At 42.8% G+C, this 23,541-nt stretch overlaps 1 protein-coding gene across 1 annotated transcript in view; it reads left to right on the plus strand.

The window, feature by feature from the left end:
• YEATS2 (YEATS domain containing 2) overlaps positions 1-20,063 on the plus strand; it is a 48,615-nt gene extending 28,552 nt beyond the window's left edge. Inside the window, exons 19-31 of the mRNA XM_059822479.1 lie at positions 718-873; positions 1,602-1,775; positions 3,159-3,354; positions 6,350-6,481; positions 6,754-6,852; positions 7,902-8,013; positions 9,278-9,351; positions 10,478-10,557; positions 11,523-11,724; positions 13,085-13,311; positions 14,492-14,566; positions 16,012-16,085; positions 16,990-20,063. Coding sequence (XP_059678462.1) covers positions 718-873; positions 1,602-1,775; positions 3,159-3,354; positions 6,350-6,481; positions 6,754-6,852; positions 7,902-8,013; positions 9,278-9,351; positions 10,478-10,557; positions 11,523-11,724; positions 13,085-13,311; positions 14,492-14,566; positions 16,012-16,085; positions 16,990-17,098 — 1,710 coding nt within the window. The 3' untranslated portion in view covers positions 17,099-20,063. The remainder of the gene's footprint in view (positions 1-717; positions 874-1,601; positions 1,776-3,158; positions 3,355-6,349; positions 6,482-6,753; positions 6,853-7,901; positions 8,014-9,277; positions 9,352-10,477; positions 10,558-11,522; positions 11,725-13,084; positions 13,312-14,491; positions 14,567-16,011; positions 16,086-16,989) is intronic.
• The last annotated feature ends 3,478 nt before the right edge of the window (positions 20,064-23,541 follow it).

Below are 23,541 nucleotides of genomic sequence, written 5' to 3' on the forward strand. Positions count from 1 at the left end.
GACCAGATGATCCTTGAGGTCCCGTCCAACGTGGTATTCTATGGTTGTGTGATTACTGGAGAGAAATGGCAAGGCTGAGTAAGGAAGAAAAATGAGAAAAAGGAAGATTGTGTGAAGGGGTTCATGCGTGATTGTGGGTGAATGAAGCCTCTGAAGGGTAGCAGCTGAACACTGATGAGAAGCAGGAAGGGTGGCAAGGTCTCAGGTGATAGGTTATTAGAGTGCACACCTCCCATTGTCGCTGTGATTTCTGTATGCTGAGCTCTGAATATATAGCCCTTGTTGGGGGGACTAAATACGTTTTGAAGTGAGAAGGTGACAGAATGTCCCGGTTTCTCTCCTTTTTTTTGCCTAGCCTGGCAGTAGCCTCTCCTCTGATCTTGCACACCAAGCAGCATTTGTCACAAAGAATAAACTTAAAGAGCATAAAGTGTGTTAAATTGTAGTGGATGCCTCTGACAAGACAGGAAGCTGATTGTGGCTTTTTCACCCCTTCCCTTGTATCAGAAAGTCGTGTTCTGCGCCAAGAAGAGAAGGCTGTGTCCAGCTCTTAGTGCAGAAGCATCCACTGCAATTAGCAGTGCCTTGTTTCAGAAGATGAAATCTTGTTGTTGCATTACAGCTACAGTTTTGTACCCTGTATTGACACTCCTAGATTTCTGTTGACTTTTAACTGTGTTTCAAAGTGCTAACCTCCCTAACTTATTTCTGGAGCAGGGCACCTTTCTGGTTGGCCAGCCTTCACCTCAGAGTTCTGGGAAGCAGCTGACTCCAGCTTCAGTTGTTCAGGGCAATGTAGGAGTTGGAGCATCTTCCACACAAGGACAAGCACTAAAAGTGATAACTGGACAGAAAACAGCTCTATTTACACAGGTAATGCGCAAATGATATGTTCCTTTCTTACCAGTCAGCATTTTGTCAGATAAAGTATAGGAACCACAGCCACACATTATGAAAGCTTTTGCTTTTGTAGTTGTTTGGTTTGGTTTGGTTTTTGTACAATTATGATGCTGGCTGTACTATGATAAGGAAAGCACATAAAGGCTACTTTCATATGCAGATGTTGGACCACAGTTTTCCAGCTTTATTTCTGTTCTCAAAGTGGGTCATGTGTAAGCTTGGCTTGCTAGTTTGTAAATGTGCTCTGGGATTTCTTAGTGAAATGGGATTAGAGAAGTGAATACAGTGAGGTGCGAAAATGTGCTTAAATATTTAAACCTTAGAAAAGGGTCACCTGCTAAAGCTCTTAAAAAATTTTTGGCTTTGGTATCCCCCAAAGGTCCTTGTTTTAAAAACTACCAAGTGATCCCTATGACATTCAGACTTCCAAGAGTACTTGTAATTGATCATCCAAAATTTAAGATTGATAGGCATATTTTTGCAAAGTCAACAGTTTAAAGTTGATTTCTGAGATGATAATTTTGTTCTAGCTATTATTGCCACAATTTGCCCCTTTTCAAAAGTCTTTTGAAAATATTTTTCAGTAATATAAAAAGCATTTGTCTTGTTTTGTTTTGTTGTTGTTGTGTTGGGGTTTTTTAAAGTCATTTAAAAATCCAAACAAGTATACCTTTTTCCTTATGCTGAATTCCTCTTCAAAGGCTGCTCCCAGTGGACAGACATCGCTGATGAAAATATCAGATGGGTCTATAAAATCAGTGCCTGCCTCGTCCCAGCTCTCCAAACCTGGCACCACTGTACTAAGAGTATCCGGAGGTGTTATCACCACGGCTGCTGCTCCTGCCATGGCCCTTCCCACAAATGGGGTGGCCCAGGTAAGAAACAACTTTGCCAATATTCTGTAATATAACTTTTGCACTCTAGCTGGTATAATGCCCAGGAAGGGACTTCTGCTGCTTTTTTCCCCTATTGGTGGTGTTCTTTTCAGTCAGCTTTGCTGGTGGGTCTGCTCTTATTTGTGTTTCAGCACAGCACACACATCTCTTTTTCTGTTGGCTTGTTTGCTCTTTAGCACAATGTAATATGTGTGAAGAAACAAGGGGAGAAGAGAAACTAAAACTTGCACTTTTCTTGCTTTTAATGTTGTTAAAATTCAAGTAGGCAGGAAAGGCTTTATCTGAAACAGCTTTTGCAATCATACAGATCGGATTTTTGGGGTACTCAGCCTTTAAGCACCAAATGTGTTGCTGCAATAAAAATTTGCAGAAGAATGTGAAATGCCTGAAGCTCTGTATCCAGCAGGCCAGTGAAAGCCAGCAGTAACTAGCCTGTAGGTCACTCCTCTGAGATCACAGGTTCTCCATGGTGCTTAGTTTTAGAGGCTGGCAGTGGCCAGGGTTCGTGGTCCATCGGTCCTGATTGTGTTCAAAGGATGTCACTCCCCTCCGCCCCAGAGAAGTCGTAACCGCCCAGGCTTGGAACGAGGTGCTTTGGCATAGAGTGAGGTTGGAAGTAAAACGTTTGTGTTCCTAGAGTGAATGCTCTTGTGCTTGGATGCAGCCATGTATCCAATTGATGCAGGTTTTCCACCTGGAGTGGACTTGGAGCTCACAGTGTGGGGAGGAGGCAGCAAAAAGGACAGTGTATAGTTCACTGGGAGAGTTCCCCCAGCCTCGCTGCTTTTGCCTGTGGAGAGGCAAAGATTAAACAAGTGGAGAGTTGATGCCATGCTGCCCTCAGAGAGCTGAATGCTGGCGGCGTACACAGCATATATAGGTGAAGATGCTAAAATTTGCGTTAAATGCTACTTACTGTTTTTGCAGCTCTCAGTGAAGCTGCAGAGATAGAAATTTTCTGTCCAGCCTCTTTATCCCAAAATTTTTTCTCTACTTTGCTGCTGATATCTCTGGACTTCTGAGCATCAGGGAGACATGAAACATTCCTGGGTCAAATTTCTCATCTGGAGGCCTAGCTGCTTGCTGAAGTTAAGGGACGTGGCTCCAGATACTATCAAAGCAGTTGTGGTAGCAGTTCCTGTGTGTGCAGTTCCACTTTGTCTCCTTCAAACACCTCCATTCTATATGTACCGTCACTGTATATGGGGCTTTGGATATGTGCTTGAGAACCTCTTGCTTCTTAATAATAGATAAATAGATACTTGGTTTTGCTACTTCTAGATACTCCCTCACTGTGCTTATTATTGAATCACCTATGACATGAAAAGGAATTTGTTATCCCTCTCTGCCTCTTTTATGCAGCAAATAGATAATGCAGCTTCCAGTTCATCATCTTCTGGAGCTCCTACAGCAAAGACATCTGGACAACAACACCAAATCTGTATAAGCCAGAGCCAGTCTACTTCATCAGTAGTGAATAAGACTACTTCTACTGTTGTAAGTGTTGCTTCTCTGATGACTACACCAACGCCTGTGACTGGAAAAGCTGCAGTATCAGGTATTAAAGTCCCTTTATGTCTTTCCTATAGAAAGTTAGAATCCAATTGCGAGTTCTTTAGATGTCTTCACTGTAAAATGGAAGAACATAGTCACCTGCATTTGTGAATGTGTAAAAGTAGAGTCATGTTTTCTAAAGCATACCTTATTAGCATAACTTTTGGCTTAGCCAAAGAGCTGTGTAAATAATTTGGCATCCTATCATATGAGTGTATTGACTGTATCTGTTACAAATAACAGTGTAAGTTGCCCATTGGTATTGGAGAGGGATTTTAGTTTTCATGCCAAGTTCTCATTAGAAGATGCTTTCTGCCTGTTCAAGAGCACAGCGTGCCACTGAATGCTGGAACTATCAAGGTATCAGCAATACTACAGACTTGATTAGTTTGAAATTGAAATTCCACTGAAGTCGGAGAATCTGCATAAGCAGAATTTGGCTTTGAAGCTTTGCATCTGCTCTGTTTGGCTTGGAAAGGTGAGAGTTGTTTATTAGGGGGAACTAAAGGCTTTGAAGTCAAAATCCATTAAGTACAGTGATGTAGATTGGATCTGGAATGTTTCAAGTTAATGAAGAAGAGGTAATAAAGATGGACTGCCCTTATGTAAAGGGGAGTTTTCCTTATTTACTTTTATGGTCCTCCTTTATCTTTTGTATCATGGAGGGCAAATATAGCAGGTTTAATTTGAGTATTATGGGTTAAAATTAGAAATTTCCATTTTGACTCCTAACTCACCTGCTGGCATGTTCTGTTCATTTGAAGTGACTTCTTACTAAGTGGAAACAGTACAAATACAGAAAAGAGAAAGCAAGTGACACTGAGCCCATCTGACAGTGTCTTTTTAAAGCAGCTCTTCTTGTTTCCTACATACACAGTCTTCCAAACTCCTCTTTTTTTCATCACTCTGTTTCACAGAGCTTGAAAGTAACAGAGTCTTAACGACTGCCACAATTCTGCAGTAAGCAGTTGAGTATTTTCCTTTTTGCAAACAAAGCAGCAAGGGTTTTTTTGTAGGAAACAAGCTATTCTAAGTAACCTTCAGATTAAGACTGCCATTTAGGTATGAGAGTATAATCTAGATTTATTTTAATTTTTTTTTGTAACCTGAGGCACTGACTTCATCATGAATCCCAAAAGAAGCAGTTATTTTGATGTTTAAAAAAAGCCACCACAGAACAAACAAAAAAACAAACCAAATGAAAAAAAAAACCCAAAACCTCCTGTTAAAATTGTGCAGATGCATATTCTTAAAGGCAACTTTTCAAAAAGAATCTCAAAATTTCCCATTGTTTCACAATGAACAGTGTCTCCCACCCATCAAGCTTAATAGGGTTACTTGATAATGTCCCTTCTCACTTGCCTTGCTGTTTGGGTCCCTTGCTGTGCTATCCTGACACATATGTGCATCACACACTTGGGACATCCTCCAAGGCACACTTTTAAATGATGCACTTTCTCATAGTGTGGTAAAAATGTTCTGGGAAGAGACTTGCAAAGCTATGAGCATTTAATTGCTTGCTGGAGGCTGGCTTTGTGCCAAAGGAGACCTTTGGTTCACCATTTAACATCCCCAGAAGAACTGCTGGGGGTCAGTGTTTTAAAGGGAGCCAGCCACCACCGCAGAGCTTGGCCATCCTGGGGCTGTGTGTTTGAGAAGGCTGGAGGTGGAAGAAAAGGTTTTTCCAAGATGTGTGGCACTCAGATTTTTAATTCTAAAAATACGGGCTTTTATTTAAATGAGTCTTAAAGAGACTAAAATGTTTAAAAAACGAATTGGTGATACTAGGTTAGCCTTCTTGCCTGGTGGTGAAAGCCTTACTGACCAGTGCTATGGATCTTCCAAACCAAGAGATATCTTCACCAGATCTTGCATGTCTAGTACTTGGAAGGCAGTTATGTTTTTTACACAAGAATAAGAAATTATGAGCGAAGTGGAAACTTTATCTTGAAACAAATCGTGAGTATAACATTACCATTGTGAAACTAAGAAATGTACTGTTGGCAATGTTCTAAAATAGAAGCCTATTAAATTTCCACAGTCTGAATAAAAGTTAGCTATAGATTGAATACAGGTATATTGAAAGTAGCCGGTTTAGCAGTAGAAAGGACGGACACAGGCCCAAATCACAGTGTTAGAGTGCTGGCTGTGGTGGTTTGAGACGTCATCACTGTGGAGGAGAGAGCTGGTGGACAGGTGATGAGTGCTTCTCGCCCGTGGCACTGCGGCGCAGCTTGGAGCCACGTGGGTTTCCACCGAAGACACCAAGTGCTGCCATTGATAAAGCTATTAATATCTGAATGTCCTGCTTGTTCTCTTAGCCTTGCCTAAAATCAGCGATTTAATTCAGTCCCCACTTTAATATGCTTCATAGCTTGATTAGCCATCCTTATGGATGTATTCAGTGCATGTTACAGAAAGATGTGGGACACTCAGTTCAGGTATGTCCTTCATCAGACTTGCTGCGCAGCCTTGGGCTTGTCACTTAGTTTAAAACACGGTTGGTTGTGCTCTGCTGACTGCAGTGGATGCTGCTGAGCTGAATTGCAGAGATGTGTGCGGCACTTGGGTACCTCAGTGAGAGTGGCTGTGTAAGTACAGCAGAGCTGTCGGTCACTGGCTTACCAGACCTTTGAGCACAAGGTCTTGTTCTGACAAGACAGTGTTTTATTCTGTGCTGAGCCTGCTTCAGTTGAAAGGTTTGTGTTACATCAACTTTTGCTTAAGATTACCTAGGTAATTAGGAAACTTGCTTTACAAATATCCGAGCGCTGTGCAGCATGTAATACTGCGCACACTGTGGTGCAGCACCCCAGTATTTTAGCAATCATCTGTGTCAGGAAAAACTTGTCTGACAGTTCACTGAACTGTGTCTTGTTAAGAAGGTGGCACCGCTGGCTTACATGCCATCCTGGTTCAGGCAGAAAGGGAGAGAAGTAGCTGGAGATAAACAAAATGGTGTGTTTTATTTAACATTTTGTCTTCCGTTCTTCTTGCAGGGTTGCTAAAAATCCACTCAAATCAGTCTAGTCCACAGCAGGCTGTTCTGACAGTTCCCAGCCAGCTTAAACAGCTCGGTGTAAACACAGCTTCTGGAGGTGTTCAGACAATACTCATGCCTATGAACAAAGGTAAAGGGCAGAGGAGGATGACAGATGGTGTTTGAAAATCCCCTTTGACACAGGGTAGCTCTTGGTCACTGTTGGCATACATGGTCCAAAGTTAGAGGTAGAAGAAAATGTAGCAAGGAAATTCATCCCTAAACTTTTGTGCTGCAAACACTGTGTTGCTTCTGAACATGGTTATTTGTCAAAGTGTATGAAGTTTGATTTTTTTTTTTTCTTTTCTTTGTTGTGTTTTTTTGTTGTTTGGTTTTGTTTTGCTTTTTGCTGTTTCTCTCCAGTGATACAGTCGCTTTCCACCAGCAAAGTTTCAGCTGTTACAGCTGTCACAGCAGCAAGTACGGTTGTCCCTAGTCCCTCTACAGCATCCATCACTAAAGGTAACAAGGAATTTCTCAGTAAGATAAGTAGTAGAAGTAAGCTGGTGCTGCTTTATGGAAGTGGCCTGACTATGAAAGTAGACTCTGTGACTGTGGGTTCCTTTATTTCCATTGTTAGTAGGGTTTAAATCAAGTAAAAATGGCATCTGGGGACGAGGAAATTAACAGTGACTTCCCCATCAACAAATCCCAAAGCATAGGCAAGTACAGAGAGAAATGAGGGTGTTCTAGAAAGCTACCACGAGTACCTTAAACATTCATTGTTTCAATCCATCATTGCAGAAATACATAGAACAGCATGTATTTAATCACAGTTACTGTGGTCCTCGTAATAGTGACTATGGTGAAATGTACTGGAGAATGCTCTCCAGCAGCACTAGGTGTAGACAGCACGTGTGCGTGCACGCACACACACACAGGGGAAAGATGTACATACAGTACTTCCCAGAATAATGCATAGACCAGAGCAGAGATACTCAGAAAGTCCAGTTCTTGCAGAGCTGTCATGCGTCTCCCCCATTCCAGATGAATGGCCAGACTGCCTGGCTGTTCTGGGTTGGGAACGTCTCTGTCTCTCCTGCTCCTGTCTCACTAGAGTTCTGCCCTAGATGTGAGAAAGTTCACTGATGTCAAAATCAGTGATGTCTTCAAAAAAAGTCCTCGCTTTGAAATGTCACTTCTTGCTAAAACTGTTAGTAGTTTTCTGTATAGCTCTTTGTTTACAGAAAGGCCAACATACATTTGCAGGCAGGTCAATCTAGATCAGGCAGCAATATTCAAAACATCAGCAGTTGATTATGCAAATACAAATTTTTTTAAAAAGGATGAGATGTGAGCATGTTGAGATTTGGTGGCGGGGGACACAGATTCTGGTGGCTTTCTTTCAGCAGAATTGAAGGCCAGATTTGTTCGTGCTTAACAATCACAACGCAAACAACAAATGACGTGATGTTATGTAAGACCCTTAGTCTTAGTGGAGTCTCGCAAGACATTCTTTATCAGGCTGACTGGTACTTTTGTCTCTTAAAATGTGCTCTGTTTCTTTGAAGTTAAGATGGAGCCTGATTCAACAGGACAAAACTGCAGTTCTGTGGGTACACAAGAAGGCCAAGCAGCAGTAAAAACAGAAGAGAGCTCCGAACTTGGGAATTACGTTATCAAGTAATTGTTCATTTCTCTATGAGGATTTCTGACCTTTGAAATAGCAGGGGGAAAGGAGAAGGTTCTAGGGATACATTCAGGAGTGTTATGTTTGACCTAGAAATACATTATAAAATCTTCTGTCCCATATGCTGCTGTATCAGTACTAATCCTGTTGGCTGGCATTTGTTTCGGACAGTGTTGCAATATTTTCTTTGTAAATGGATTTGTACGCAGGGCTCATGAAAGGGGAAAAAATTATTTGAAGATCTGCAGTTATTTTGGGGTTTGCTAAAATCTCAAGCTGCCAAAACCTCTTTATCATCCACTGCTTGTATAATTCCCATTGCCATTGTGTGTCCTTACTGAGGGCAAACTGCCCAGCCAAATGCAGGTCAAAAAAGGGTCATCTAAAATAAGTAGAACTGTCTCTTTTCTTGCCTCTCTAGTCTTGTAAGGCTCATATACTTCTGTATTTTCTTTGTATGAGGCCTATGTTGGTTCAGAATTGGAATTAAGTAATAAAGATCATTGGAGTATTTGTTCACTGGATGCTGTGAAATCTAGTGCCTCGTTTTGTGATGCTCTTGCAAGTACTTGTTAGTGTTTTTTCACCAGAACTCAGTGTGCAGAATTTTCTCTGCATATTTCTTATAATGTGTAGGATGTTTCTTCTGCTCTTGATTCCTCCAGTGGCTGACTTTCCTGTCTCCATGTTTTGAAAAGTTTTGTTATTCCAAAATATCCCTGCAGACATTACCCTGATAGAGAGTATGTGTAGGAGACAGGAATAAATCTTAAGTCAGTACACACTGGAAATTATCTTAGTTATAAAATAACTAATGGAAAATACAGTTCTTGCAAGTTAAATACAGTATGGCTGGTTAAGTAAAATTTACCTAAACTCCCATAAGTGCCAAGTTTCCCATGCAGTATCCCATGTTCCTACTGGGACAGCCTGCACTACTAGGTGTGTCTTATACCTCAAAGTAGTGTTGCTGCTTGTGAGATGATGCCAAGATTTCTTCCAGACCTGCCCAAAAAAGCCTGTCTTCAGTTTCTTCATCACGACAAATGCAGCTTCAGATGTGGACACTTTGGCAAGTGGAAGGGCTGTTTGAAATACCTTCTCTGGATTGGGGCATAACAGTTTATCCTCATACTAGTATTGCTATAATGCCTTGGGGCTAGGGACTTTAAATGATGCAGTGATTTTGAAAGCTTTTGCATCTGATTCGTTGCTTCCAACAGTATTCTTCATTGTGATTCTTTTTATCCCTTGCAGCATAGAATATTTGGAGAACATCCAGCAGCTTTTAACAGCAATAGTGAAGAAGGTTCCATTAATTGCTGAAAAAAGTAAGCAGTAAATGAAAAGGCTTTGCTTTCTATTTTCAGTGTATCAACAGAATGCCTTTCATGCTCTGTAGCCGCAAAAATTATTAAAAGGTGGAATGGAATGAAATGAAGCCGCTCTCCTAGAGAGCTTACTCCAGGGGTTATTCTAAAGGTGCTTAGAATTAGGTTCTTCCAATAAAGCCAAATATGTTGTCACCAGTTATTACCTTTCACCTGTTTTTTTGGTTAGAAATAGATTGTACTTCTTCACGTAATGGCTGCAAGTAGGTTGTCTTTTCCCTGGTTTATCCTTAATGGATGTGCTTTTTAAAAAAATTTTTTTCAATATTATTTTTAATTTAATGCCAGGGTTTCAGAAATGCTTGCAAATATGATAACATAGCTCAGCATTGGAAGTTGTTGGGGTTTTTCCTTTTTTTTTTTTTTTTTTTTTTTAAGCAAAAGGTGGTAGTTTGCAGAGAAACGTTTTAATCTTTTATGGTACTTTATAATTGCATACCTCTTACTGATGTACGTAGCTGAAAATGTATCAGCCTTCTCGGGTAACTAATGCACTTTGAACAAGTGGTCCGGGAGACTGGGTAGGGCAGACCCTCTCAAGATAAGCACAGTGAGCAAAGTAAGAGTGGGCAGCACGCTGAAGCTTTCATTACATACAGTTCTCTGGCCTGCTGTAGCACTCATGAATCCGTTGCTTAGGTTTCATATCCCTTCCTCATGTTTTTGCCAGGAAACCTTTTCACTGTTGTTTCATTTTTGTTATAATTAGTGCGGGGGGGGGAATTTTCCAAAGGAAGAAACTTTGACCAGTAAGACAGACTTACAGGTCTACCTCATTACAGTTTTGAGGGGAAGAAGAGGCTTCAAACAGCCCATAGCCACAGATGTCTGTGTATGTGACCGAGAGGGATGCTGGTTTTGCATCCAAAAACCACAGTGTCTGCTGGACATGTCTGTGCTGTGCTCCGAGAGGACACAGCATTTGCAAGAGTTGGAGAGCTACAGTCCTTAATCCTGTAAGCAGGAAACATATTTCCCTCTTCTTCACTAAATAACATCAAAACCAGAATTTATCTTACTTCACTTCCTAAAAATTTAATACTGTTTTTGGCTTTGTGTTTTCTAGATGAAGATGCAAGCTCTTTTTGTGCCAGTTCAGTGGAACAGTATTACAGCTGGAATATTGGAAAGAGGAGGGCAGCTGAGGTAATCCTCTCCTCCTGTGTTTCATAAGCAGTTGTTAGGGACACAAGAAGGATTTGTGAATTATGGAACCTTCCTTGTTGTTGGCTGATTTGTTTTCTGAAGCAGTCTGTCACATTTTAAATGGAAACATTCCCTGCTGCAAGACGCACTGATTTGTGTCCAGGTAGTGATCCAGTTTATCATTTCTCAAGCAGAAGGGACTCTAAAGGTCATTTTTCAGTTGGTTCAAAGTAAGATATTTTTGAAGCTTTTTCAAAATCAGAATTTTTGCAAACTGTCCTGTTAGCACTCTATCCTCATCACTCCTCTGTGGCATATCATGGTCACGGTAATTTTACCCAACATACTTTGTCCGTCTTTTCATGGGATGTCTGCTTTCTGTAGGAGGAGAATTGAGGGATCTGACATAAGCAATGCTAGTGCTGAAATAGATTGTCAGTTCACTAAAGATAAATATTTCAGTTAATCTGGACCTTTTTGTATTGGGGTTGTTATGTTTCCCCCTATTTCTTCATAGTTTTTCATCTTGCTATGGAGTTTTACAGGGAAGACGTTAAAACTGATTAGACCCTCTGCTGTTGCCAACTTAAATGATTAAAGAGTTAAACAAAAATTCTGAGCAGCATATTTTGCTCTAGTGGATTTCTTGCACTATGCCATCTTAGGTGATACTCGGGAGACGAGACAGTACAAGTCAAGACAAATGTGTCTGTGCCCCTCTAAGTGTGCGTTCCTGTTTCTCGAGGTTTTGTTTGGATGAGAAAGCAGAGTTTAAATGACCTGCCTACAGCTGCCTAATGTCAGGATTAGAACCATCTTCCACATTTGTTTTTCCTGTCATTCTGACTTCTGAGAAAATTGCGTTCCTTTTTGTTTTCCTTGCAACCCGGATTATTGTTCTGGGCCATAGCTGAGCCTTAAATGTTTTAGCCAGTGTGATGAGATTTCCTTTTGCTTTGTCACAGTGGCAGCGAGCAATGACAGTGAGAAAGATCCTACAAGAAATCATAGAGAAGCACCCCAGGTTTCACAACATTACACCCCTGAAAACAAAGCACGTGGTGCACTGGTGTCGATGCCATGGCTACACTCCACCTGACCCGGAGACCTTGCGGAACGATGAGGACTCGATTGAAGACGTGCTGACACAGATAGACAGTGAGCCAGGTGAGTATGGAGGGACAGAAAACTCCTTTTTGCCAAAGACGCTGTTTATTAAACGGCTCAAGGCTGTGTGTATGCGCACACACGTGCTGCTGCTTCAGGAGAAGAGGATTCTTACTTTCTTTGGTTTTTAACTTGTTTCACTCGAATAACAGAAGTTGGAGACCTTAAGCACAAGCCTACAAGTGAGGCTGCCCCTTGTTCCTACTAATCCTGACATTCTCCGGGCCCTCTTTTGGGTTTTATTATGCTTCAGGGCCTTTGGAGGCCCAGTGTAGGTAAATCTTACAAGAGATGATTCTTGGCCCACAATGTAATCATTTGTAAGCGGGCACACAAACTAAGCATAGGGAGTAATGACAGTTCTGCCCTTGGGTAAGCTTAGCCTCTGTTAAAACTTACCGTGCAAACAGTTCAGGTACAAAAACCCCCCAAAACTGGCAGCGGCAGCGTAGAGCTCAGTGGGGGTTAACTTGCCTCCAAAAGTAAAATGAATTGGCCCGTGTGAAGCTTCACATTGTGTTACTGCAGCTGCTACATTATTGTACTAGCTCTGGGATCTCCACAGTCCATTTTAGTATGTATTAAACACACACCTTTAATTTCATCCCTTCTTCACAGTTAAGCTCCCTTGTTTCACCTTCAGATAATCCCTTTCCCAAAGCTGAATATTTTTCTGTTCTGATGATACAGGGATTTAAGGTATTTCATAGAAGTGTATGGATTTGATTATTCTTTGCTCAGTCTGGCCCTGCATTGCAGTTGTTGAAGGTGGAAAGGAAGCCTACATCCACTTTCTAATATTTCTATCTAAATAACTAGATTTGTGTTTGTCTTTGAAGAAAAGAATCTGTTTATTGTGTAGATTTCCACTAAAGGTTTTACTGGCTCGTGTCGAGCATGCAGAGAAGAGGTTACCCTTTTGTAATTCCACTGCAAATCTGTCCTCTGATACTTCTTAAAAAGCATGATAATACTTTTCACAATGTAAAAGATGAGTTAGTGCTACATGGTGCCTACGTAGTAAAAACTCCATGTCTCCAAGCAAGTTGAAGAGCATCAGACTGCTTTGCCAGTTGTCAAAAAGCTTCTGTGAGAATGGTTAGGAGGCTCGCATTAGCCTGGTTTTGTCCGAAATGCAGCCACCTTGACTGGTGTAGGGGCAGGTGAGGGAGAGGACCATGAGTGTCATGAAGATATAATTAGAAGGCTCTCAATAACTGTTTGCCTTTCTGTTCATCCTTATGTTTGGTAGGAACTGCAAAAATAACTTCCAGTTACCTTAATTTCTTATCATATTTTGAGTGTGTTTATAAACAGCTTTCCATAACCTATTGTGTTTAATTGGTTGCTTCTTTTTCAGAATGCCCTTCATCTTACAGCAGTGGTGAGGAGCTGTGCCGAAAACTAGAGGAACTACAGCAATTTCTGAAACGAGAACCAGAACATGAAGAGGAAGTAGATATTCTCAACTTTAGCGAGCCATTAAAAATAAACATTAAGAAAGAACAGGAGGAGAAACAAGAGGAGATGAAGTTCTACTTGGCTTCCTTGCCTGCATCAGAGTTTGTGAGGGACACTGCAGAGAAGGTAATAAGTGAATCATAAAGCTAATAAGAGCTGCTGTTGTGGTCTTACATTTATTTAGTTGCCTTTCTTTCATCTATATGGTCTCTGGATGCTTTGTGAAAGTTTTTATAAATGCTCTGGAAAAATTAGACCTCCTGACTGACGATACGCAGCTGGCCAGTGCTGGCAGGAGTAGGTGAAGCATGCCAGCCAGGAGGTCATTTCAGAGTAGCTGTGTTGTAGGGCTTAGCACCAGAAAAATCATCCTGGAAGGCTAGAAGCAAGGGGAAATGAGGGAACAGGAGCGCTAGCACTGAATTCTCCCTGTCCTATCATGTGAAAGATTTGGGCTTGTTGCTTGGAGCAGTGGCGTTTAGTAGTAGCTCCTGAAAAGGAGGTGCGGTAAAGCTAAGACCGCAGCAAACTTCTCTACTGCTTGGGTTTATTCCCTCTATTCAAATTAGGGTAAAAGAAAGGGGGGGGGGGGCGTGTTCTATCACAGCAGCAGGAGGGAAAGAGAGGAGACTGACTCAGCTTGTAGGAAAGAGCGCTTGCCATTGTACCAGCAGAGACGGGAGCAGCCGAGGGGTTTGCATGCAGCAGTTGTGGGAGAAAGAAATTATCTCTGTCTCCACCTCAAATGCTGCCATCAAGGGACAAAACTTTGGTTCTGCACTGTATCTAGTCTCTTGCTACATAGGTGGCAAGGGCACAGGCATGATGAGAGGGTGACTGGGAGATGAAACACTCTTGATGTGGAACTTTTGTGCCAGGAGTACTGTTTAAAGTGGTTTCAGTTGCCATAGTTAGGTACAGGGAAGATTGTGAATAGATGGATTGAATGTATGTACAGTTTTAAAATGGAGCTTCCATTCTCAATCCAAAGATGCCCAATACAGCCTGGTGTTTGTGTGGACTTTCTGAAACAAAAATTAAAACCTGCTTTTATTTCCTCTGTGTTTTAGAGGCATTTCTGCAGGCTGTTCTAATGGGCAAGCTTCATTTTCTCCAGACTGTTTTTTTTTTTTTTTTTAAATGAAGCCTGAGATTACACTGCCTGAAAGTTCTGCAGTGTCTGCTTGCTTGTTTTTTAACTACCCTTTGTAATAGATTGTTTCTGTTATCTCATTCTCATCTGTAGCAAAATGTGGGTTGTGTTATTTGAAATATTATTTTTTTTTCTCTCTCTCTTATTTTATAGATAGGGATTTCTTTTCAGCCTGCTGAGGTACAAAAGAATGTTTATGCATCAGTAATAGAAGATATGATTTTAAAGGTAAGAAATTACTTCACATTAAGAACTTTCCTGTGACTGTATTAACCCAGTAATGTAGAAAAAAAGATTGAATATCCTTATTAATATGCATTTATCAAATCAGGAGATGCAGAGTCTGATGTCTGTCTTTGTGCATGTATAGAAAGATATATAGCTGACCAAAGAGTGTCATATACTTCTGTGTGTGTTTTCAGCTTTCTGACTGATTTGTTGGCTTGGACACAGAATAGTGATTTGCAGATTCTCACCTCCAGCAAGATACTGACTCATTCTGTAACTTTGAAAATACCCCTTGCTTTGCCCTGCCCTTCAGAACTGAGGGGGGGAATCTACCAGAATTCTGTAAGGCTTAATTATTTTATAAGAGGTTAGCTATTTTTTTGCTAAATAGTGTTCAGTTCCTTTTTGCCTGGCTTGTCTCTACTGGGAGACTGCTGAATTCCTGCAGACAGCAGCAATTCTGCCTTGTACAAGAAACCATTTACCTATCATAATCAATTTTGGAAAAACAGAGATGGTTTCTTACCAAAGCTTTGAACAGCATGGAATTGGAGTGCTTGGATCTGGACTGAAGGCTAACACAGATTATTTTTAGCAGTGCTCTGCTGTATTTCAATCCAAAGACAATTTTGGGGATTGTTTATATAGACTGATGCTTATCAGAAGATGAGTTTTATAAAAGCTGAGTGATTCCAGGTAACACACGCACTCGCATGCCCACTTCTGCTGTGCTCTGTGGTACTTATCATAATTGAACTCAGACACAGGCACATCCATTTGTGGACACAGATTGTAACCATCAGGTTGCTCCATTATAATTGTAGAGTTATGCCCGCTTACCTGACTGAACGTCCTAGAATCCTCTGCTCTAGTCTTGATACAGGCACAGAAAGCCAAGAGCCGTAATTAGCTTTTGACTGAACCTTGATTAAGCCAAGTGCGTAGGGCATACGGCTGCCATCTGCTTGCTGTCCAGGCTGGGAGGTTTTTGTGAAAGCATCTTGACATAAACCTGGTGACCACAGAGAGTGGCTAACAAGCATATATACCAGCTCCCAGGAGAATAGCTGGAATCTGCCATGTACAAAACAAGCTCTGGTGTGTGAGAGGCAGGGCCCTAAAATGCTCTTTGAAGCACAGGCTCTGGAACGTTGGATCCACCCTGCTGTGTGCATACGGCTCTGCAGGTCCAGAGAGAAAACAGACTGGGCAGTAGCAGTCTGAGCTCTGTGCATCTATAAGTCTCTTTCTTTCTGTTAAATATACTCAGTTCTTATTAGAGTGCTAATAAAACTCACTTGGGCATCTTGAATGGTCCCCTGCTGATGCAATACAGGATTGAAGTGAGCCAGAATTCCAGCTGCGCTTACACTGATACTCGAGCAAATAGCATGTTCCTTTCCTCTTTTCATAATGCTGTCTCCTAATGTTGTCTTTTGTCACAGGCCACTGAACAGCTTATGAGTGATATTCTACGGCAAGCGCTGGCTGTTGCATACCAGACAGCTCCTCACAACAGGTACAGCAGCTTCTTTCCTCTTAGACCACTTAGGCCAGCACTAAGGGCTGAACTGCTTGAGGAATTTAGACAGATTAGCTCAGATCATGTGAGCGACAGAATTTATGAACTATATTCTGGGACGATCCAAGCCTTAGGAGGGGGTTTGTCATCTCTTAGCTCCATAGTGGCAAAGGAGTGGTAACATAGACAACATCAAAAACTGAGGCAGGATTCTGTATGTGACATGACGTGTGAGGCGTGTTGTGACACTCGAAGGCAGATGACCGGTTTCTACAGAGACCTGTTGGAAGAACCTTCTCACTCTTGTCCATCTCAGGTTACCATGTAGACAACTTGCCCATGGCCAGACAGAACTTAAACAGTCTAAATAATCTCTTCTTTATTTTACTGATACTCTCTTTTCTGGCTCAGATACTGAATGATTTTTATGGTAACAATTAGACCACATTTGATTTCTGTTCAGCAGCATGACTTGGGATAGCTTCAAATTGAAAAAAAAAAAACAAAAACAAAACCACTATGAGAAAATGCTTAGTTCAAATATTTACTTGTATGCAATATATAAATATTTATATATATTAAACATTTGTATATATGTTATATATAGAAATATATACACATAGTCTATGCTATAGAAGTTCAAGAATTAATACTTCAGCACTTGATTTTCCTGTCCCAGTTCCCAAGATATTTCTCCCAGTAATCTGAGAGTGGCTTTTTTGTGCTGTGATGTTTTAATGCTTTTCCTGTGTTACTCTAACACCTGCTCTTTTATCCTTTTTTTTTAATTGATCTTTTTTCTCCGCCCCCTCCCCCCCATTAGTAAATTTATTGACTTTCTGCTTTATGGACACATGTCTTTTTATGTATTATAATAGCATCTCTGATGCATTCCCTGCAGGACTCCAAGAGAGATCACAGTGATGAATATTCACAAAGCCATCTGTAATATTCCCTTTCTTGACTTCCTCACAAACAAACATATGAAGATACTAAATGAGGAACAATGAAATAGAGCAGAGAAGATGCTACAGAAAAGGTGGATTTATGACTGAAGTTGAGTTGACAAATCCAGTATTTCTGTAGGACACTATTACATACATTTATATCATTGGGCTACTAGATTGTTACCTCCAATTAAAGATGCACCTTAATGCAACAAAATGATGCTCTGTTCCAAATCAAGTTGTTAAATGTCAGTGTTTACTTGGTAAGTGTATGTTCAGTGGCTGAACAAACATTGTCAGGTTGCATCGAGTTGCTAGCTGTGAGAGATTCCACAGGCCTGGTCCCTCTGACGACAGCTGTACTGATGAGATTGAACATTTTTTTTCAGAAAAGAAATTACGCTTTTTGATGCAGTCTACATACGAGTTGGTTTCCCCATGCAGTGGGCAGAACAGTTGCTTTGGCACTCTGAATATGAGAAAAGTCAAAGGCAGCTTTTAAAGGTGGTTCATTTGAGTAGATGGGTGGGTTGGTTGGTTAGGTTTGGGTGTGGGCAAGCAGAAGGCTGATGGCTGCAACAAATTCTGCCAGTCCTGCTCAAGCATGATGTATGTGACCAAGAGCACAGCTGGGTAGGCTTGTCATTAGCTTATTCAGCTAAGTGTCACCTCACCAAATTGCTTGCCTCTCTAGAGGAGGTGTCAGATGCCACCTTTCTTGGTCACCTCGGACTGGCACATGCTCAATCAAGATGAACAACCCATGGTCAGCCTTGGTAAGATTTGCCTGACCACTTGTCCTGCACGGGAAAGGAGAGGAGCAAGGACAATATTCAGTGTTTGTGGGCTTGGACTGGCTGAAACCCTTTGCTTGCCCAGCGAGTGCCTCCCCAGGCTGCCAGAAGGTTTGGAGTGTGCTGGAGGGCAGGTGACCAGCTGTGTTGTACAAGTCTTAATGTTTTGACAGCGTTCACTAACGATCAGCTTGGATTGTGAAGTGCTGTGGGAGCAGCACCACTTTGGCTTAAGTTCTGCTCAACACAGAGAGGCCTGATAGGATCAAAAAATCTGAGATTTGCTGCTTGTGGGGAGCTCCTCTGATGTCTTGACTGCAGGAGAAGAAGTTCTGCTACTAACCCCAGCACTTACCTGTCTCAGGAACATCACCGGTGTAGGAGACATGTCTGCAGCCTGGCTATCAACACCTCGTGGAGGAAGGCTTCGCTGACAACATCCTAACCACCCCACATCCGCCACCCCTCTGTCCTGCCCCATGGGTACTTGCTAGTAGTGTGAATAAGCCATTGTAAAGTTGGTGGGACTCCTGTTGGACCCTCATGCTTGCAGAGTGCTTGTTTTGTGAGGCAGTGCTGTCGTGTGGATGGAGCATGGGTCAAACAGCCAGAACCTCCAATGCGCTGATCTCAGCTGGGTCTCTGATCTGCTGTATGGCCTTTGATTTAATCACTCTGTGCCTCAGTTTCCCCATCTCTGAGCATGGGGAGCAGGATACCTACCTCACAGGGGTGTACTGAGGCCTCGCTCTTGTTGGTGCCGTGCTTTGACAATACAAAGCCTTTTATAAACATTAAACTACAGTTATCTTTCCTGGCCTGGGGTAGGAACAGAAATCTTTAAAATGTTATCTTTTGGTGCTTTTTTTGGGCTAGAAGACAGGTGATGGTAACTCCAGTAGTGTGCAGGAGCTGTGGAAGACAGTTCAATTAGAGGGTGGTTTCAGGCTTCCAAGGAGAGTAGCGTAGGTTTGATGCAGTTCTTAAACTGAAGAAGGTACTATGTACCTCAGGTGAGATGCTGCCTGTCTTCTCCACCTTAAATAAAACCAGGGTCTGCAGATAAGCCCCCCTCAGTTCATCAGAGCTAACAGGGAGTTACGGTTCGCTTGAAGAAGCGTGGCACAACCTGGCCCTTAAATTTAGGAAATGGGACCAATGGATGAAATGCAAGCAGCATTCAGAGAAGGACTTAAATGCCCCCTAGAAAGGGTGTTTCAGATGCTCTGGATTCAAAGGATAATTGTGGCTTGTTCGGGTGAGCTGAGTGCAGGTTTGCCTGCAAAAGTAAAGTGCACAGCTTAGCTCTGACATTAGTTTTTCAGTTGAGGTCAGCGTGAAGGAGTCGAGCAGCGGTGATTGTGTTTGAGCTCTGTGTGGAGAGTCGAGAGGAATCCAGGTAGCTGGGGAACTGCAGGCCCCACACTTTCTTTGTAGGCTGTAGTGAACTCAAGCCCACGCTGCTTTCAGGCACCCCTGTACACAGCTTTTACAAAAGAGAAGGGCATTTTCAAGATATCTGTCGCTATCGCTATGACAGCCTGCAGACTGTGTGGGAACAGCCTTTTGGGCAAACTCAGTTGTGCTATGATCTTCTGCAATGAGACATGCATTTCCAGCCCCCGTCTCTTGCGGGCTTAGTTTCTGGGGTTTTGAGATGCCCAGAGCAGCTCTTGAGGATGCAGGAGCTGGTCTTTGGGTATCTGTTTGCAAATTGTGGCTTCCTTGCCTGCGTCCTGCTTTCCTGTGAGGAATGGAGTTTCAGAATGAGTCCTGAACCTGACCCTGAAGCAGGCAGGTCAATGCCCCTTGGTCTTAATGGGGTTCTTGCAGTGGAGATCTATTGCTACATTTCTGAGCAACCACAGGTTATTCTCCTAGGAGATGCTATATTAATAATATTTAAAGTTTGCTGAAGAAAAATGAAATCTGTTAAAAGCAGATAGAAAATAACACATTTGTTTAGTCCTTCAGATGTAGGAAATGTTTGCAACAAGTTCTTTGAATTTTGAAAAGTGGTGGGAGAAAAATTTGTTGGTGAGAAGTTCCTGTGGGAGTTGCTTGGAGAGGAGTTCGAGGTGGTGGAATTTCACACACCCGCTCAGGTGTGTGTGGAATGCTACAGATGATACGGTGTGTTGAAATGTTACGGTATATTTCTCTGGCTTTCTAACGAGTCTCGATACAAGTTAAAGATCTCTTTACAAATATTGCCCCTGTTTGTAATGCTGAGTGTTTAAATCCTTCATGTTATCTGTATTATACTGTATAATTGTGTAAGATACATATGTTTACAATAAATTCTTTTATTAGCTGTGATAGGATTGTCTTGACTGTCACCTGTCACTCAAAGAAGTTTCTCCGAATCCACAGATTTTTGTGCACTCTGTGTACACAGAACATTTTAGTTAGTTCTGGATAAAAATCGGTAGTTCTTGAATTGATCTGAAGGAAAAGGTATGTTTTACCCATTTCTAGTCTTTTTAAAAAACTCTTGGAGGTTGGGGGAAGGGAAGCCAGGAGCTCAGCAAGCTTAGCTCCTCCAACTTTGCATTCTCCAGAGCAGCCTGTTCAAACAGAAAGTAATTGGGTTGTGTGGCAGATTGAAAAGCGCGGTGGGTGGGTGGGTGTTGGCCGGCTGCAGGCACCCACCCAGCCGCTCCCTCACTCCCCTTCGACAGCACAGGGGGAGAAAATAAGATGAAAAAGCTTGTGGGTCAAGATAAAACCAGGGACTTCACGTACCAATTACTGTCATAGGCAAAACAGACTCAGCTTGGGGAAAATTAGTTGAACTCATTGCCAGTTAGGATAGAGTTGGATACTCCCCCCCCCCCCCCCCCCCTTTTTCCTAAGACTCGACTGCAGTCCTTCATTCCTGACCCCCACCTCCTCTCTCCCCGCAAGAGGCGCAGGGGAGTGGGGGGTTGCCCTTAGTGGTCCCTTTTGCCAGTCCTTCCTCCCCCCTTTCTTAAACAGGGTCTCACAGGGGTGACACCGGCTCCTCTGCAGGGCTCAGCTCCCCCAGCTGCCCTGGGGAACGGGCCGTGTCCGGCACCGGGCTGCCCTGGCCTCTCCTCACGGAGACCCCCCTCTCACCACCTGGGCATGGGCACCCAATACCAAACATAATGGGAAAAAGTAAGAAAAGCTAACTTCTCTGTTTTCCCCAGGCTGGGGGGAGGAATCGTAGGTGTCTGTGAGCAGACTTAATGCTCTGATGCCTTTCAAAAGACTGCAAAACTTGTTCTTGTTTGTGCTAAATCCCATAAAAGTGCCTCCTAAATGAGCACACGCTGCAATGCCTTTACGCTGCCAGAGCCAAACGAATGACGCCGCAGCCAAGGAAGGCTGACTGCGCCCTGTGGGCCAGGCCCTTGGCACTAACCCCCGCAGCCTTCCCTCCTGGCTGCCGCAGCCCTGCCCTCGTGCTGGGGAACGCATCTCCCGGCCACGGTGGCCAGGTACAGCCTGCCCGGAGGGTGCCAGACCATCCGCTTTAGAAATGAAGCTATTTGCACACAGAGCTGGCCCAGGAGCAAGCTCTGTGTCTGGGTCACAAGGCGCAGTCTTGGTGACACCAAAGCCTGTGCCACCAGGAACAAGGCATCATCCCTCCCTTCTGTGCCATCTCCGCTCCGAAAGCCTCGCTGGGCTACATGGCACCAGCATCCATTTGTGGTAATCCAGGCGGGTCCTTAGGATCGTACGTTTCTGCAGTGGCCAAGACGGAGAAAAGCGGTATGAATAAGGCCGAGGTGATAGGTTTGTGTCTGATTGTTCACCCTCCAAGAAATGAGTGCAATGCAAAGAGAAATGCGCAGGTTATGAAAGCAGGCAAATCGTTAATGTGCTGCTTGTGAACTTTTCAGGTTCAGGTAACAAAAACTGTCCCGAGTAATGGAGTATTTCCCATGTAGTGGGTGCAGCCGCCACAAAACTCCCTCAGCATCCCAACAGGCCAGGTGTCAGCAAGATGGAACGGAACAAGCGTGTTCAGTGTCACCCTACAGGTAGTAAATGATAAAGCTTCAGGTGTAAAACTTCCCTTTTAAAGGACATTTCTTTATGTGTCAAATAACCCTTGTTTGCAGCGTGATTTACATTTGGAAGGCCTCGATGGACTTGGACGTGAACACAGAGCAATTGGGAAGACAAATACTAGTGTGAGAGCAGCGTTGGAAGCAGTCGTGGCATCGTGAGTCCCTGGAGCCTGCAAAACCTCTGTAGATTTGCCCTCTTCAGAGGAACTCGGTGCGATACCTTTCAATTTGGCTGAGGCAGGCACTTTCCCTGCAAAATCGGGTATGTTGCAGACATCAGCAGCCAGTTGCATCGCCCTGTCCCTTGCAGTGGTAAGTGCCTGCTTGGTTTTCCTTCCAGTCATCCCTACTGTAGTTGGAGCCAGGCAATAGCTCATGAGCCTTTGGCTTTCTCCTGGAAGCCTTCTGAGGAGTAGCTAGAAGAGCTGGCATCGCACTATCTGGGGAAGCTGGTTGTACCTTCGGCACTTTTACTCACTAAAATATTCTTGGGAGCGACTGTAAAGTGGTGGTCTCTTAAAATTCAAAGCTAGCACCATTTTCTCAGTGAAACAGGTGAAACGCAAGTTGCTTGTCCCTTTCTGTTAAGAGGGCACACTGTGGGCACCACTGAAAGGGGGTGTTGGGAGCGTGGCACCTGCGTCGGCGTAGATCTAACCTCTGTCTGCCCCATAGTGAATGCAGCAAACTGCTACCGCTCGTTCATCCCCTTTTCCCCTTCGTGTTGATGCACGGCTTGCTGAATAGTTCGCTTTCTCTCTGAAAATGTCTGGGAAAAATCCCAGAAGTGATTATGAATTCTGCAGAGCAACAGCTTTCCTTTGGAAAAGCAGTTGCGCTTCCAAATCAGCAGTCGGGCCACAGCTTGAAATGTGCCTTGGAAGCCATTCTTGCTGGGGGGCTGTGCCTGCAGATAAGCTCGAGGAGTACGGCGTTGACTGCTGATGGCTGTGAATGCAGCCGGGCATCTCCGTGACACCTTGCTTGGTGTCCTGTGTGCTGTGCTGTCCTGCGCCTGCAGCTGTGCGAGAGAGAAATGCAGTGCCAAATTTTCCTGCGAGGTTGAATACCCAAGGGTTATGTTTTACAATAAAAAAAAAGCAGGAAAGAACCAATAGCCAAAATACATTTTAATTTATTAAATTAAATCCAGTCCATTTGGTAAAATACAAGCTTATTATATTACCAGTTTGTTTAGAACTGGGTTGGTTTTTTTTTTAAGAAATACAGTGAATTAAGAAGAGAGACTGAATAGACAATTTATCCTTTTTTCTTTTTTTTTTCCTTTTTTTTTTTGCTGTTAATAAAGTCCAGGATTGAAATGAACTTAAATTGTTTGAACAAAACTGTTAAAAACATTATAAAGAGATTAAACAGGCAGATTGAATTCTTATAAAGATCTAACATGCAAAACCTTTAGTACAGTTTGAATGTTTCAAATGAATCTCCTGAAAAATGAATCTCCTGAAAAATTATTTTGGCAAGCACTGGCATTACTGTAGGTTCCTCTGGGTCCAAGGCTGAGTGTGGGAAGTGCTGTCCCTTGTCCCCACCAAATGCGGCTCACTGCAAGTGTTACCTATTCTCGTGGTTGTGTGCGCTCCTGCTAGTGTGACGAACAGTGGCACCGTTAAATTCTCACATAATGCAGTGAGAAGATGCTGTCTGC

Source organism: Gavia stellata, chromosome 11, assembly GCF_030936135.1.
Source record: "Gavia stellata isolate bGavSte3 chromosome 11, bGavSte3.hap2, whole genome shotgun sequence".
NCBI lineage: Eukaryota > Metazoa > Chordata > Aves > Gaviiformes > Gaviidae > Gavia > Gavia stellata.